The sequence below is a fragment of the Chamaea fasciata genome, unplaced genomic scaffold (genome assembly GCF_029207755.1).
Source record: "Chamaea fasciata isolate MVZ Bird 193981 ecotype frontalis unplaced genomic scaffold, bChaFas1.0.hap1 SCAF_1, whole genome shotgun sequence".
Lineage (NCBI taxonomy): Eukaryota > Metazoa > Chordata > Aves > Passeriformes > Sylviidae > Chamaea > Chamaea fasciata.
The window spans coordinates 106,297,590-106,315,179 of NW_027094086.1; the positions used below are offsets into that span (position 1 = coordinate 106,297,590).

Consider the following 17,590-nt stretch of genomic DNA (forward strand, 5'->3'; position numbering starts at 1 on the left):
CACAAATTTAGTGACTAAATCCGTCGGAAACATTACTTTTCTTTTTCCTTACAAACAATTTTTACCTCCCACTGATTCAGGAAGTTCTAACCAACATGGGGGTGTGGAGGAAAGATTTGTTTTTTGAAGAATCTGAAAATTAGCTCAGAAACGACTGACTAACACAAGGAAGCACCTTCCCTTTATTTAAATTACATTTTGGATTTTGCACACTAGTACAACAGTATGTCAAGAATTCAAGTGTTTGCATTTAAAATCAACACGCATGTTGAGCAAAACTGGCATTACAAGCGTGCCTGTTGAACAACAACAAAATGCTTAATAAAGGCAAGTCTACATAAGAAAAACTCCACCCTCTGACATTTTTTTCCATATTTGGAAGTATCTGTACAGATCAAAATTATTAGACCCATTCCAATTCTAGCTACAGAAGCTAAGTATAATAGCTGGCAATTTTTACTGCCTGAGGAATACTCTTTAAATTCCTTCATCACTCCCTTCAGTAAGTTTTACTACTTTTGACCTACACAACAGAATAGGCTTATACTTATCTTCACCTCTTTCTGGTTCTGAAGGTATAATTCAAAAGTCTGACAAATTTAATCATGATACCATGATAAAAAGACACATAACCAGTTTCAGATAGTTAATCTGTACCTAATACACCCTGGAAATGTAGTTCTCCCTGTCTACCACTAGATAGAAGTCTGATCTAGTAAAAACTAAGCAGGGGTGGAAGATAGCATAATAACTGAAAAAAATCTGCAATGCCTATACTGGAACTGCCACTAGACAAAATACTACACACCAAGTGAATTATGGCATGCTTACAAGGATGGATGAGACTCCCCATCTACATTAATGGGAGGGAGGAAGAATGGAAAGGAAAAATCCTGTTGCTTGACATGTGAACCAGTTTCTCCTAATGTGATCTAAAGACATATAGATCACAAACACACCTGGTACTTGTGACTTGTGAATGTCTTTGTATTTTTCACTGCTAGAATTCTATTTCTCTCGTTATGCAATTAACGTGCAATCTTATTTTCTGATATTTGGCTTGTTAATGTTTGACAAGCCAAAGTAAACTTATCTTTGAAATTAAGCATGATATGCAGGCCATTAAGAAAATCCAATTTGGAACTTAGATTGACAAATTTTGATATTTATCTGAGATAAGAGAATGAAAACATAAAATACACTAATACAAACCCATGTCCTGAAGGAGCAATGAAGTATAAACAACATTGCACTCTATTATCTGGCATCTGGCGTCTGTTCACTCGAGATTCTGCATTCAGGTAGTCCTCAAATTTACTGTCAATGTAGTCAATAACTGGCTGCCAGCTGCAGAGATTACACGAATAAAAACCTGTAAGTTACATTATTTACATAAAGAAACCTGGTTTTGCTAAGAAATAGATGTTCACAATTTCCTCACAGGTTGGGGTGGGTTTTTTTGCTTTTTTTTGCCTTTTTTTTTTTTTTTTAATTAAGACACTTCAACACTACAATTGACCAACTCCTCAACCCAAAATTAAGTTACATAGTTCTGAAGATACAATGTGTGAGTCCACAGAAAAAGCCTTTCAAACACAATCACCTTTATGGCAAAAGCATTAAACAGAACACTTAAGAACAGTAGCTAAAGGAATACACTTCACTGATCACATCTTGTGACAGCACAGAAGATGCTTCTGCACACTGCATGTGTGGATAAAGAGGCAAATGCACCATTCAGTTTAAGGGGAAAGGCTGGCAGCACTTCCATCAAGTTATAAAGGTACTTGGAATTATAGTAGTTAAAAGTTTTCAGCTAAAGGTAGTGTTTGAAAGTGTTAATATTTTAACTGAATATTGAAGCCTGCATTTTAAAATATGTCACAAGGTATTGTATCTCACACACACACACAAAACGCAATGCAGAATTATCATCGGAGAACGTACAAAGACTGTCTTACCAATTACTATTATCCACAGCATCTCCAAATCCTGGTGTGTCAACTATTGTAAGTAGTAACTGAACACCACCTTCTTTGATTAAAACTTTTGACTGCTCAACCTGTGAAATGAATATAGCAAGATTAAATTTTTAGCAGTTTAGTCACCTATCTTAAACACTGGGAAAAGAATGCAATGAGTAAGAAGTCTGACAAAGAACTGCTAACTTTTCTGCTTCAGAGGTACACTGAGTCTGTGTTTTGCTTATAAAATCCCAATAATTTTACAATAATTAATATTTTTAAAGAAAAAAATCATTATTTAAATAAAGTCAGTGATAAAAGAACCCTCTAAGTATATGAGATATCTTAGTATTTAAATTCCTGATTAAACAGGAAAAACCTTAACCAGGAATTGAACTTGATAAAGTTGCAAACTTTGGTCACTTCAAAGAAAACGACACTTTCCAAAATTAATCCTCCCCACAAGCACCTTAGACACTTCTAGTCCTGTTGATGTATTTTTCAGAATACATTTATTCTTCAGCTAGCATAATGGTTGCTAGCTGAAGAATAAATGGGAATGGAATCACAAAGCGATGGTTCCCTATTACAAACAGAATTATATTGGAAAGTAATACAATCTGGCTGCAATCTGCTGAGCCAGAACTCATGTGACTGTAATGGACTGGGTTCCTGTTAGCTCAAGTCACTGATGGAAACCAGCCTCAGAAGGCAACTGCCTCAGCACAAGGAATGATGCAAGATCTGGGCGTGGGAGTTCATGCCTCCAGTTGTGACCACCCATCCACAGCACAGCTCAGGCAGCTTGCAGTGAACATGTCGTCAAACAGATTAAGCATGTCATGACAGAGAAGATCTAGGCTAAGCAGCACATGGACTGCTACACCCTTTTTCCTGCTAATATTTCAGTAATTATTGATATTGCCAATGTCAGGTCCATCTGCCTGAGAAAGTGCTGTACATCACTGTCCTATCAGTGAGATGCACAGCAGTATGAAATGACAAACTCAGGTTTGCTTCTTTCCAATTGCTCAGACATTTAATCATCTTTTTCCTCCCGATATTAAAACAATTTCTAATAAATCATTAGTTTTCTAGACACTGTTTTCTAGATACAGATTCAAAAAATCAGCCATGGAAGCCATTTATCCAGAACCACACGAGAGCAGGCAGACTCAAGGTGATGCCACCTTGTTGCTCACTGCTTAACATTCCTCAAACCTCACAAACCCTAAGTGGAGACAGAAAAGGAAGTTCTATTTATAATAAACCCTATCTGGATGCCTCTTGACCAGTTCAAGATTTGAGAAATGTCATATTAATGCTTCTTAAGATCTTGCACATCCCTAATTGTTATATAAGTGAAACAGACTCTCACAGCCACACCTGAACATTGTTGCAAACGCTCTGCAATCACCGCCTATGTATGTGATGCAACGTAAATCCACAAAAAGACAAACTAACACTGCGGAAAGTTGAACTAAATTTCTCTTGCACAAGTGTAACACTGATTCCAATTCAGAAGGGAATAAACGGAATCACAGAAAACAGTAACTACCTACAAAGAAAGCTTCATATTTAACCTCTGAATATGCAGGATGGTGTTTTAATCTACTCATCAGCAGAGATCCTACCCAAGTCAGATCAGCCTCCTTCACTGTTGGTTCTCAAAGAGTTAATGCCTACCAAGATACTGGTCACAGAAGTATCCAGATTGGGATGCTGGACTTCCAGACCATCCAATTCAAACTCCAACATGAACAGGCCTTACTGCAAGGTTAGAAATGTGTAAAAAAACAGGAATTAAAACCAACCAAACAAAACTGTACACACACCAGCCTAAGTTGCCACCTAGTTACTCTTTCACAAACTATACAACTCTCATTCTTCTAAAAGTGTGCAGCTGAAAGCCATGAGAACGTAGGAATACATGCACTGCTTTAGAAATGTATGTTTTAATTATGATGAGTGTATTTCCCCCATCCTCAAGAGTTCTATTAAGAACTGTTATTGTACACAATTGATACCAGAACTCAAAACAGTAATCCTCTGCCACAGTCAACTCAGCCAAAAGTGTACTACTCGCAAGCTTTAGCACAAAAGAGATTAACTTCTGATTCTTTGCATTCTTTTGGCTATCTTGCATATAGTAACCACACAGCTCTCCTATTACCAAGCTCTCTGCAAGTATAAGAAACCCACAACACTTGCAAAATACTAGAGATGAAAATGTTAAGAGATGCAGTCTTGCCAAGAGCTACAAGGTATCAGCTTTATTCTCCAGCAAAAAAAATTCCCAGCAAGAACCATTAAATTATTATGGGCTTGCGGTGGAATGCTTTTACAAAAGAAGCAATTAATAAAACATTATTTTGAACATATGTTTATAACAAAGGAAAAGAAAGGTCAGGAGATCCTCAGAAATGTCACGCCAAACATTTTCTCTGATTCTGCATGCTTGTAAAATAAAATCTAAGTGTGGCTGAATTTGTGAAGTCACCTTCTGACAAATGGTCTGCAGCAACCAGATCTCTGCAGAGAGTGCTAATACATTACTGGGTGGTGAGGCTTTAAATTTTTTTCTCACTTGACATAAATTCATGTAGGTATCTTGGTATCAGAGCAGGTGTTGGGGGTTAGGTTTGTTTTGTTTTTTTAAGAGTACTTGACCAAAACAAAGAGGTGGCCAAAGCTCAGAGGAAGAGATAACGCGAGTTTTGGGGCAGGAAAAGGAGTGAGCAGGAGGCAGCTTCGCTCTCTTTTTTTCGGCGTTTGGGGAAGAGAGAACGGCTGAGCAGCTTCTTGCTGCAAGAGGAGTTCACTGTCGCCAGAGGGGTCCAGTCCTGGGAAATCTACCATCATCTGCTCGCCCTGGAATTCTGAGCTCCTCTGCCACTCTGCTGGAGCTGGGCCAGCCGTGCCCTGCCATTGTGGCTTCTTCTGCGCTGCTCCTCTTGCTACAGTGTGACCCTACACCCCCCTGCCCTGCTGGGACACCCTGCCCCTGCCTGCTGGGGACATCCTGCCGCTCCAGCTACCAGCCCAGGACTTTCCACTGTTCCAGCTTGGTGCTCTGAGGATCCTGCAAGGGCACCGAGACTAAACTGCCCCGGGTTTTTGTGAAGCAAAGCCCTCAAGGTTCTAGGTACTGTTTTTGTTATTAATGCTGTAGTTGTTGTTTTTGTCTGCTTTGTTATACACATTAGTAAAGAACTGCTATTTTTATCCCCAAATCTTTGCCTGAAAGCCTCCAACTGCAAATTTATAATTGGAAAAAGCGGGGATGGTTTACACTTTCCATTCCAAGGGAAACTCCAGCTTTCCCTGGCAGATACCTGTCTTCCCAAATCAAGACAGCAGGTTTTCACAAATCTACAGAACAAGAAACATTAAATGATGAATAAAAGGTCCTACGCTTGTGCTGTGGACAATCAGACCACATCCAGGCTATATTGTAAGCAGTAGATTCTATTGGTATGAAACAGTACATAAAGACCCTCCCACAAAGCCTCTGCAAAGCTGCATTTTTCTAACCTAAATGGATGTGTCCATACATGGTCAAAGGCATAGAAAGCAGCAACATCTGGGAAAGAGCCAGAAAAATCCCTGTAAACTAGTGTCATTCACAGTTAAGCATCCAACTGCATCCCATCATGTGATTTACAAGTATTCCCAAGGGATTCATAGAAAACATTAGTTCAAGTCTTGGAATTTAAGACTTTTTAAGAAAAGTCTCCTCCGAACAGCCATTTTCCCATGCACTCCAGGCAGCTGGGTCACACGGGTCTCCTTGGCAGTTACTACACAGCGTTCATCCCTTGGTGCTTGTTACTGCTTGACTGCTTTTTATTGGATGAAACATGCCTTTGCCATCCTGCACTTAAGGCTGTCAGATAACGATCAGAGAAAACACATTTAATACCCTCTCATTTCTCAGCATGTTTACTTTGAATTCATCTGACACCAAATCACTTAACTGTTTTTCTGCATTTTTTGAGATTAATGCAAAGTACCCACCTCACAAAACAGCTCCAAACTGACATGGTTTTCAAGCCCAAACCACAGTTTGTGTTTATCTAAGCAAGAGCCTCTTACACAATTCCTGATCAGTAAGCTGTTCCCACCATATAACAATAGGTTATTATTACAACCAAGATTTGAGGATGCTCAAGTGAGGAGATTGCTCTCATCCCTACCCTACAAAAACTGTTTCATCAATCCTCAACTTAAAAAGGTTTTCACTGGCAAAGAGTACAAATCCAGTAACTCCCACTGTTGATTCTTTAATATTTGACAGGAAACACCTCCACATCATACACCACACACAATTGCTACCACACACAATTTTCAAGCTTGTAGGGGGAAACAATTTTATCCTCACTTACACTGACAATGAAATAAGAGTTTCAATTTCTTCCTTAAAATGCTACACTGAGTTTTCATTCATCCCAAGGAACTGAAAGCAAAGTTGCATTGCAAGTATACAAAAAAAAAAAAGAAGGTAGTTATCAGATAAAAGTAAACAGTAGTTTCTAGAGGGGAAGATGGTATTTAAATTTATTTCATTCTCAACATATTATTTTTGAAGTTATGTCAGACCCCAATTCACTATTGAAAATAGTTTTGGCAAGCTCTTGGCCTCGAGCTTTAGCCCACACAGTGGAAGTAAGATGAAAATGCAATAGCTTTTCAGCCTGAGCTCAGTTCAAGCCCTTTTCTTCCCCTCTCCAGCTTTACATAGGAAAAAAAAAATCATTAAGTGAGGCTTTCAGAAAAGTATGCGTCCTTTTCTTAAACCAGTAAATCAATACATATCAAACCACCCTTGATGGCCAGAATGAACAACAGATCATCTAATCTTGCCATCTAACAGATGAAAGTACTTAACTCAAATTCCAGAAATTCCACACAGAGTTTCATATATTTTTTCTTACACTGATGCAACCTTTAACTAGGGTGGGAGTGAGTTATCTTTGAAAGATGTCTTGGTTTGGGTTTTTTTCTTGTTAGCTTGTGTAAAAATTCTTCCAAAGATTTTTCCCCAATTGAAAAAAAAAAAAAACCAAAACAAACCAAAACTCTTCCAATGACAGGGAATTCATCCCACAGTTTAAACTAAAATTCAATGAACATAACCTGAATTGGTTTAGCTTCTGCTAAACAAAAATGTAATCATCAATAATGAAATCATGCTACATCACTCTTCCAATAAAAAAAGTCACCCATCTATTTGGTTTTCCAACAGTCACTGATTAGCTCAGTAATAACTATGTCATATGAGAGTTTAACTCTTTGCACACCTCTTCCATCCCATTTAACATCTCTTTGAAACAGGTAAGCTCAACCCTTATTCAAATAATGGTCTGATGCCCCTGATAACAAGCTTTCAAGTCCATTTTGTCAGTCACTATGGTTTTACATTAATCTGATAAAACAGCCTAACACATATGAGCAAAGCTTAGAAACTATTAATATATTGTTAATCAAACTCAGGATGTTCAAAAGCTTTCCTCCAATTAAAAACTGGTATTTTGCAATTAATTCATTTTGTAGTACTGTTCAAGCTCTAATGTTGAGCTAACTGATAAGCAATGCAATTTAAACTTCTCAATACGGACATAACTATTTTTTTCCTTCTACTGTGGTAATTATTCTGTGTTAAGACATTGGATTAATAAATATTTTACCCAAAACCCCAACCAAAAACAACCCTGAGGTCCCACAATGCAGTAAGGACAGTAGCTCATGACACTAGAGCTTAACTACTTGATTCCAGGGAGTAAAAAAGCACTCTGTTTTACAGCTTCTGTTTAGCACCTTGCACATCCTCCTAACTCAACACAGGGCTTAATCACTTCATGACAACTCTGCAATTGCCCAGTCACTCCAACCACAGTTGAATTTTGCAGCTCTGCTGGACAACAGCAGCAATGGTGAGCACCCTTGGTCCTCACCTGTACAAAGTTAGGTTATCACAACCTATCTTCACCAAAGTCTTAAGCAAGTGCACATCAAGAGAGGTAAGCAGAGCTCATGCATCCTTACTCAGCTGCTCAGCTGTGGAGACAGAAAGTACCTCACAAACACAAAACTTTCTAAACTACCCATAGCATTATTATTTCTTAGCATTAGGTAACTGTTATTTGTAATAATCTTTTTATAACACAGAAAACATGTTCCCTTTCTTGAGAGAAAAAATAATGGATCAGTAGCAAGTTATTACACAAAAAAGTGATCAACTTCAGTTTTCCAGTCTTTGACTAAATATTTCAGTTGCATCATGCACTTGCAGGAACATAGTCTTTGTCTAAGTCTAGTGCCTTAGGCAGGATCACCCTAGTCCCTGATGTTTCAGAGTAACAAACCGGAACAGGTAAACAAGCATTATGGAAGATACAGTCTGTAGAAGACTCAAATACTTTTATACACAAGTCCCTGCACTTCTGTCAAATCCTTTAATATTTGGTCTCGAAAAGCCTGCCAGCAACAGGTTTTATTGCATATCTATGTATTTCTACAGATTTACTCACTATTTTAATTGATAATAAAAACTATGTTTTCAAAAAGTTCTGCACATATATGTGCTTTTTAATCTACAGGCAAAACACTTCAGGGCTCCCACATTTCTACAGGCTACAGGTTTGAGAACCTGAAAGTTTTGCTGTTCAAATACAATGAAAGACGCAGTGGATATTTCCTAGTGGTTCACATCATGACTGAATGTATCTTGAGACTCCAGTGCTCGTGTGACAACTGTACATCACCTTACATTACCAAACGACAAGTTACAATATTCAGGCTGTACCTTTATTTTCCCCAGACATACCTGTACAGTCTTTTTAATTCTGTGTGAAGGACCCGGATACTCCGGGGAATACAGTTCTGTTAAGAATAATGAGTTGATTAATGTTGATTTTCCAAGTCCAGATTCACCTAGAAGAAAACAAAACAGTTTCAGTAAAACTAGGAGTATCGCATCAAATATAAACATTTAGAGCTACATTACAAAAGCTCTTTAAACATGGTACCTGAAAACATGCACTGCACTTTGAGAATCTGTCATCTTTTCCAATTTCAAGGAAAACATTTCAAATCCAAGTGTCACTGTTGGACTCTATAGACATTAATTTTTATGATCGTATTAAGTATCAAGTGCATTCAGCACTTTTGTCCACTGCTCCCATTACAACACACAAAGATAATACTACATTAAATTTTATACACAAGCTATCTTCCTGATATAACTCATCATCATGCCAAGCGGATTAAGTTGTCTCCTTTATTTCAAATACTACTTATTTGAGAGTCTTTATTACCACAGAGGGGAAAAAAGTGGGGGTGGGAGTGGGGGGGACAGGGGGAGAAAGATTAGTTTGTTCTATTAAAGCCACAAGAGATAAAATGAAGTTTCAAACTACATAGTTTGCCTGGGAATTCTGCTGATGTTGGGGCACAGAAGGGGGCTGGATTTTACTGGGGTTTTTTTTGGTAATTTGTTCACAAGCAACAGTAAGTCAGCCTTGCTAAAGAATCTGGAGAAACTACAGGTAACAGCCCACAGCACATATTACCCTCCATTTACAGCTCTACAGAGACAAGGGCAAGAATTTCAGATCAACTACTTATTATAGTATTTTAGAAGAAAAGTCTTTTTAAGAAACTACTTCAACCCAACAATTCTCACAGCAAGAGAACTAAGGAAAAAAGGTATAAAAAATGCTGCTTTCTTTCTGTTTAAGTTTCATATCCAGTCTGTCAGTATATTGACCTAAACAGAAACAGAGAAATTTGCTTCCAAGCTAACAAATTTGAGGGCAACCTACGTACTTTCACTGAGGGAGGAAAATGAGATGAACTGGGACCATAATTGAAAGGTAAAACCTAACTACAGCACTAATCACTCCAGCCCCAACAAATATTGCACTGATTTAGAGGCTGAACTGAGAAAACTTCCAATCCCGTCCTGAGATAGATGTCCCGGGTTAATGTAAGAGAGTTACATAACAGAAAGTAGTTAGGAATTGTCTCTCCTGTAATAGGTATCTGGTTTCCTACACAAGCTGGCCCATACACAGCAGCCATCTCGATTACAGTGGTGTAGCACAGACCGTCTGCAGCACCGAGCAGAGCAATCTCATTAGCTACACTGTAAACGGATTAGCAGCTGATGAAACACTGCAACCAGAGCTTCTGCCAGCTGTCTGCGCTCTCCGTCAAACCCCACCCTTTTGGACAGATGAGCTAACCCGTGCTGCGAGCAGCGCCTGCCCACAGGCTGATGGGCTGCCGCAACCAAGGAAAAGGGTATGGCATCAAGATAGCAATGAGCACTAATCCCACCAGGACAGGTTTATGCAAGCCTGGGATATGCTTGCTGACAAGACTTCATCACTGCCCTGCAGATTTTGCCTTTTTCCATGCTCAGATGAATGAGACACTTAGGAACTATGCAGTAAACACACTGCCTCTGGGTCTGGCTAAAAAGGACACAGGTTTCCTACTCTGCATTGGCAAGACTTGAAGGGTAGGGTCAGCTGCAGCCGAGAGGCCTCACCACCAATTCTGCAACAGCAAGAAGCTTCCGAAATGCACAACTTTCCAATCTCATAGATACATCCCAGTTAAAGCTAACCTCCATCTCACAACCCTGCTCAAGAGATACCTATCATTCCAGTTAAACTGAAGGTTTTTATCCACCCTACTGAAGCCCTCAAGAGGGTGGCTCTGATTTTGAGATGTGCAATTCCTATCAGTGACCTTTGTTTTTTAACTTGACCTTAATCTTGCAAAAGGCACCCTACCAGAGTGTTGAAGAAAGAATTCGGCATCAGATTTACTTCAGTAAACAAAAAGGGTTGCCCCTTCTTATCCGTTCTATTAATTTCAGGTGAAATTAATATAAGGCCTGAGAACAACCACTTCTGAAAATGAGTGCCTGTCAAGTTGTCACTGAAATTCAACATATGGAAATAAGGTTTTTAGCTTCAAAAGGATGTGATGGATAACCACCAGTTTGCCCTAGATGGCACAGGCAGCTGTGGGACTCCATACCAAGCAGTCCCTGAACTGCTGAAGCACGACACCCTGAGAGATCTGAGGTTTGTTCCCCTTCTCACCCTTCACCCCCCTCACAGCTGCAAGGATGTGAAGGCAATTTTCAGCTGAAATTAGTAAAAAGAAAGTATGCTAAGGATATTTATGCTCAATCTTGTTCCCAAAGGTGTCCAGCATCCTAGATATCCTTACCCACCACGCTAACTTTAATCAGCCAGTGCAGATTATAACAGTTTAAACTCCTTATCTGCTACCAGTAATTGAGGTATTACATGTAAGAGTCTGCATCAATGCACCGGTCCTGGATGCAGTTGTGCCTTAGACCATGTAAAGGTCAACATCTGCAACAGCAGTAAGAGGCTATAATATCAAATAAAACAACTGCACTGAAACTGTAGGTAAAAATTCTAACGGGAACATTTAATATTGTACTGTATCAAGTCACGCTGCTTCCACTTCAATAAAAAGCAAGAATTTCTTTCACTACAGTGAAACAGAAAAAAAGATATCAACTGTAATTGAACATTTTAGAAGCCTTTCTGGACACACTAAAATATTCTGATCTTCATTAGAAATATGGTAAGGAAACAAAAAAAATCAAACGCCAACCGAAACAACTCCCCCAAATCCCCCAAACAAACACACACAAAACACCCTTAACTCCACAGCCAAACAAAACCCTCTGTCCTTCCCAAAATTACCTAAAAGGATTGCCTACTGGAAAGGCTGGGAAATCAGACTCCCCAGATGGAACAGGCTATGACTATGACTAACAAAACCACAAGGGAGAAGGGAAAACAAATGAAATTTAATTTGCCTTTACAGAAATAAAAGGATACACCCCAAATAAAATCCATCTTCCCACTTTCAGTAAGCACTTCTGATGAGATTTTGCCCTTTGACCATTGCATGAACTAGCAAAAGGATACAATGTAATAGAACCTTTTCAACAGCACTAACTTCCAATCACTTAATGCATTATGATGCGGTTAGACCTAGGTGCCTAATTTGGAGTGAGCAATTTTTAGAAATTTGTTTCAAAAAGAAGAAAAAAAAAAAAGGAAACATTTATTTTGAATCCCAAAGTTAAATTATTTCTGGTATCCAGGTACTGCTTTTCCTTGCCCTCGCTCTCCCACTAAATATTTCACATAGACTTCAATTTCTTCTGAATGTTGTTCTTTTTCTTCATTATTTTGCATCTCATGTTTATCAGCAACTTAGTGCTTTCAAATGTTAACATTTTATCAAGCTGTTTTTATAGTCACATTTAAACACATGGCGCTGGGCACTCCTGTTGGTGGAAAATAAGCACATACTTTTCCTAACATACTTTTGTGAAGGAAGACCTTTTGAGAGCCCTTACAGGACTAGCAAAAGTTCCAACTCTTCTCAAGTCCACAATTTTCTAAATGACTGTACCAATAGTGGAACTCGCCTTGTACACTTGGGTTTAACAATTACCTCTTGACCATTAGCATCTTTATAAAGATGGTCCATAGCACATCACTTTAAATTAACCTCGGATAGCAAAATTTTTTCTTCTGTGAACAAAACACTGATCAAGTACTTTCCTTTTTTCCTACACATATAAGACTAGCTGTAACATGAGAAGGGGAACCAAGAAAAAAACCCCAAGAAACAACACATTCAGTCTCCTCTTCTATATCTCAAGCATATTTCTGGGGGTCACAGCAGACCACTGGCAACCACTGGAATGGTTTGCAAGCCACATAGATAGTCTCCAGAATAGTACTAAAGCAAGTAAGTAAAGGAAATGAACAACTAAGATACTGGAACAATGGTGTGCAATCCATGTGAATGGGGGAAACCAGTGCTCAGCTAAAAAAATAAGTAGCTACCTCAACTCAGCTACATAAATCTTTCACCTTCATTTCCAAACCCCTCCCCATAAATGAACCAGAAATCCTAATGTGTGATAATCACTTAGAAAATCTCCTCACCGCTAACTTGTTTCCATCAGTTCTTGCTATGACTTTATTACTACAAAAAGCCTCAAACTGCCAGCATCAGCTCCCTGTGATAATAGAAGTGAATTGTTACCCTTAATGATGCTTTTTTCAGCGTTCATTGCTGTGGCACATGGAGAATGTGGCATATTTCCAAACTTCTCCAACTTTCCAGCCTCTGCCATTCATACTCAAATATTTATGAGAAAAATGGACAAGAAGTCCAGACCAACCTAGCTTTCTTCCAGCTTTAGTTTTAACTTCTGGTGGAGACCACAGTTTTCTCATTCACATATTGCCCCTCTCAATAATGCATCACACTACATCTTCCAGATACCGCATCATTCTGAAAATCCAGCATCAGTTTTCTTCTGTATTTTTAGGATCCTGTTTTCCAACCTCAAGCCCCGAAAAAAGCGTGACTTGCATTCTTAGATTTATGACCTCGTGTGAGAACTCATTCAACATATCAAGTAATCAAGGTGAGTAACCAATCTTGAACATTCTCAGCGTGCTCTCTGCATGACTTCCTACCTCTTCATTATAAGTTACTCTTGCAGAAATCACCAGAAGTTTTCTACAATTTTCACTAACAATTACTTGGCTATCTACCAGTGAAACAGTATTTCATGCTTATGCCCTGTGACAGTCAACTGCACCACTGGGAACATGACCACAAGTGCACTCAGGAATTTCAAGTTGCTTTCCCAAGCTCAAGGTGGGACTACAAGACTGCCAAGAAACCACAAACCAGCAAGAATAATGCTTTGCAGCACTGGAAAGCAAGACTTCAGTCAAATTGCTTGAAGTGATTTGCTTCATGTATCATCACCAAGAAGATGGCCCAGCCTCTCTGACACTGTCTCTATTAACCAGACACAGCAGGAACTGCAGATCCAAAAGATATATTAACTGCTAATTCCGATGCCTGAGAGAAGGTAACTCATCCCAGTGGGACTTAATAGTTCATTAGGGACAAGCCACCAGTAAGTCCCGTGGTAACCAGGTTTCTACAAATTGCACAGGGTTTTTGGAAGCTATTAAAATTTCCACTGCATTTTAAATAGACATCTGTATTTAGAGTTCCTTGGAACAGCCTAAGCTGCAGTTGCTTCACTGCTTTTTCTTTTTCAGAATGAAGATATCCAATACATTTCTTCTGTGATGAAGTGCATTTGATAGTATATTTCACAGCCACAGAGAGTTATTACAAAGAGATCAAATTCAACAGAAAAATGCTGTACTTCTCCACAACCTGCTTATACAGAATGTTTACATCAAAGCATATTTTATTTTTAGCTGGTGAGCAAGTTTTTTTCATGGAATTTTTCCATTTTATAAATTCTAATTTTTGTGACAGTTTTTGCTTAAAACATAATCCCATTAGTTTGATGCTGGTGACTCAAAGAAGGGTAAAAAGCTTGTCAAAAGGCATAAAAAAAAGCATTTCATCTTCTTTCATCCTTGTACAATTCACAGTTTATGTGCACGACAGCACCTGCAGCTTTATGCAAATGTGTAATGGCTTTGATGACACTGTAACATGCAGGTTTTTGCTTTTATACAGAAGGGAAACTGCATGAATAATCAGAGAGCCTGAGCTATGGCAAGTGGTGTGATGGAACTATCCTCTTGCCCAGGGGGAACGATGCTCTGCCATGTCATTATAGACAACCACAAAAATGGAGACTACAAGATGCTTTTAATTTCAAGCCTGATTTTAGAAGCTTTTCTAAAAGCTAGTTCCTGTCTTCAGTGCTCTACAAAATACAAACCAACATTCCAAAAAACATGTAAGAACATCCAAATGAAACCCATCAGGAGGAGGATGGAAGCAGGCCCATGCTGCTGCCACATATCTACTTTTCTGTTTAGGATGGTGTCATGTGAAATCTTGCAAATTATCAACTTTGACTTTTATAGACATTTATAAGCAGAAGAAACCCAAAGCTCCACCATTTCACAACTTGAATGTGAAGCATAAATTATGGAAGCAACATATGTTAGAGCCACAAAGATGCTCCTAGCAAAACAGCAATAGGGAAGTCTAGCAACAATTAATTGATTTCTGCCTGTCAGCAGCTGCATCAACAGCAACATAATTTCAGCATTCAGGATACAGTAAGACAATTTAATCAATTGTCATATATAGATTCTACATAGCATTTTCCAAGTACTACTGTTTCCTCTCAAATCAGAAGCAGGTCTAGCTTTCTACAACTGACAGATTAAAATTGCCATGACACAATGGTTTAACTTCACAGGTGAAATTTTGGCCAAGAGAAACGGTCCCCTACTCTCAAGTCCAACTCTAGCACTAGAATTCACAATGCAGCATTTGTAAGGCAAGAAGTGACCCAGCAAACTAGGGCACATAGTTTTTTCAGGATGGGAAAATGAGAGGGAGATGATATCAGACAGATTAGCTAAGTCAAATACTCTCCCCTCTTTTTGGAAACCAAGGTAAGTGCAAAAATCTGCATTTAAAACTAGATCTTTTCTGTGTCACAAAAGAATCACCAACAATTCACAAGTCAAAGAATTTGTGGCAGTTCCTGAAGAAAGTGGTATTTACTCTAATTGCATATACAGGCTTTGCTGCTGATAAACAATGTGTCTGCAAAGCAGCCATTTAAAATAGGACGCATTACCTAATTTAACACGAGGCACGGGAAGCAATCTTTCAGCATTTTGGACAACAACTTGCAGTTCAGTAAAACCAAGGAACCAAAACCACAAGCTTCTCTTCACTTTAGTTCTTTAGCATTACTGCAGATGACAGAAACACTCCATGGCATTGGTCAACTCATATCTAGTTCCAAGAACACGTGAAATGCAACAATCTGAGCTTCAGAATTACAAGCCCACCATTTGCAGTTGCAGTCCAGGCTCGCCAAAGCTTACCTTGCCATGTTTTCTGTGTTAGGTGAAATAAAACTCCTATGTCTGATTAGGCTGTAGTCATAATGCAACGCAGCCTTAGAGACATACTAGCAACAAGAAGTTGTCAAAACTGACCTACATGGAAAATCTGAATGCACAAGCTCTATGTGAAGTAACTGGGTTAAAGAATTCAACTGGAAATGACAGAAGCTGCAGAGTTCCGGGACAAATCTTCTATGATGAAATCTCATAATCAGGATATACCTTCAATCTTCACAGGCTTTGACAAAGCCAAAATAAAGAACCTTCATAAGAAAAAAAAATATTGCTTCAAAATTCAAAGCAAGAGGAACAGAAACTGTTGTGAAAAATGATAAAGCAGGATGCTCTTTTTACGGCAAGAAAGCAAACATCTGAGACCACCACTGCTTGGTCTGAAAGAAGTATACATCTAGAGAAAGCTGCTGAGTTGGACTTACTCTCTGAAGGCAAATACAGGGATAAATAGAACTGAATTCCCTGATTCTATGCATTATTAAAAAAAAAGAAGAGGGAAAGATTAATAGGAACATGAAATTTGTCATCCCTACACTACTGCTGACAACCAATTGTACAGCATTTCCAGTACGTAATTGTTAACATTTGCTGACTAAGGTATATTAATGAACAGAGATCTCAGATTAGTCACAATAGGCACTTTCATTACTTGGACAGAAACAAAAGTGACACAGCTAACAAAATGCTAATGAAAAAATAAGAGTGATGGGGTTTACTTAATCTTTAAGATGAAAACACTTGGTACAGATTACAGGGTCAACATCTCAGACAGTGAGGCATGCATGCAACTCAAGAACAAGAAGCTCTACCCATCAACTCGAGCAAATGGAGAGAAAGATGAAGCACTTTAGGCAGCATCTTCCTCAAAAAGCCACCCAACTGATACAATGTAAGGCAGAAGTGTCACAGAAAATTTCAGGACCAAACCCAAAATTATTTTTATTTACATGGAACCTAATGAGTCTCTACAGAAGAGTACAAAGAGGACTTAGACTGACTTACTCAACACTTCATCAGCTCTTCCCTTGAAAATTTACACTAGAACAGAATAAAAGCTACTGGAAGTATATTGAGTGCTCTCAAAATATCCCAGATGGGACACCCTGCTATTACAGAAAACCACAAAACTTTGTCAGAAGACTTAACTTAGAACACTTCTGGTGGTAGCAAAAATTTCTTTCAGTACCTTATACCATCCCTCTTGATGTCTTCTCTCTTTAGTACCCTTGGAAGCACTTTCTATAGCAGGAAACTGTGTTATGACAAACCCCTTAACTGGCACAAGTGGCAAGAGGAAGATACAGACAGCTAGACAGAATTCTGAAAATTCACCCCAGTGATATGATTTTTGTAGCAATAGGGAACCAGAAATTAGGGCAATGCTGTTTGCAAGTCAGGATAATTCTGCTTCTTTGGCCTGGTGTTAGCCAACCAAGGAGCAAGAGGATCACAGAGGTGTGCTCTTCTGGATACATCGCTGCCACTTTAAAGCAACCCTGGCAAAACCTGCTTTTGTTTCCATACGACAGCTGCCACTGGAATTGTAAAAATAAGTATTTTAGCCCTAAGAAAGGGTGAGGAAGTTGTAATAAGCTTGTGTTGTCAAGACTACACCCTTTTTAATATGGTAACAACTGTTTTGTTCAAGTGCTAAGCCATTGT

The 17,590-nt window shown here is 38.7% G+C and overlaps 1 protein-coding gene across 2 annotated transcripts in view; it reads right to left on the minus strand.

Moving 5' to 3' along the window:
* The window catches only part of SEPTIN7 (septin 7), a 61,117-nt gene that overhangs the window by 18,950 nt on the left and 24,577 nt on the right, over positions 1 to 17,590 (minus strand). For both annotated transcript variants that reach the window (XM_066192317.1, XM_066192307.1), the window contains exons 2-4: positions 8,791 to 8,897; positions 1,962 to 2,062; positions 1,213 to 1,347 (exon numbers count right to left, since the gene is read on the minus strand). In XM_066192317.1, the coding sequence (XP_066048414.1) occupies positions 1,213 to 1,347; positions 1,962 to 2,062; positions 8,791 to 8,897 (343 nt within the window). The remainder of the gene's footprint in view (positions 1 to 1,212; positions 1,348 to 1,961; positions 2,063 to 8,790; positions 8,898 to 17,590) is intronic.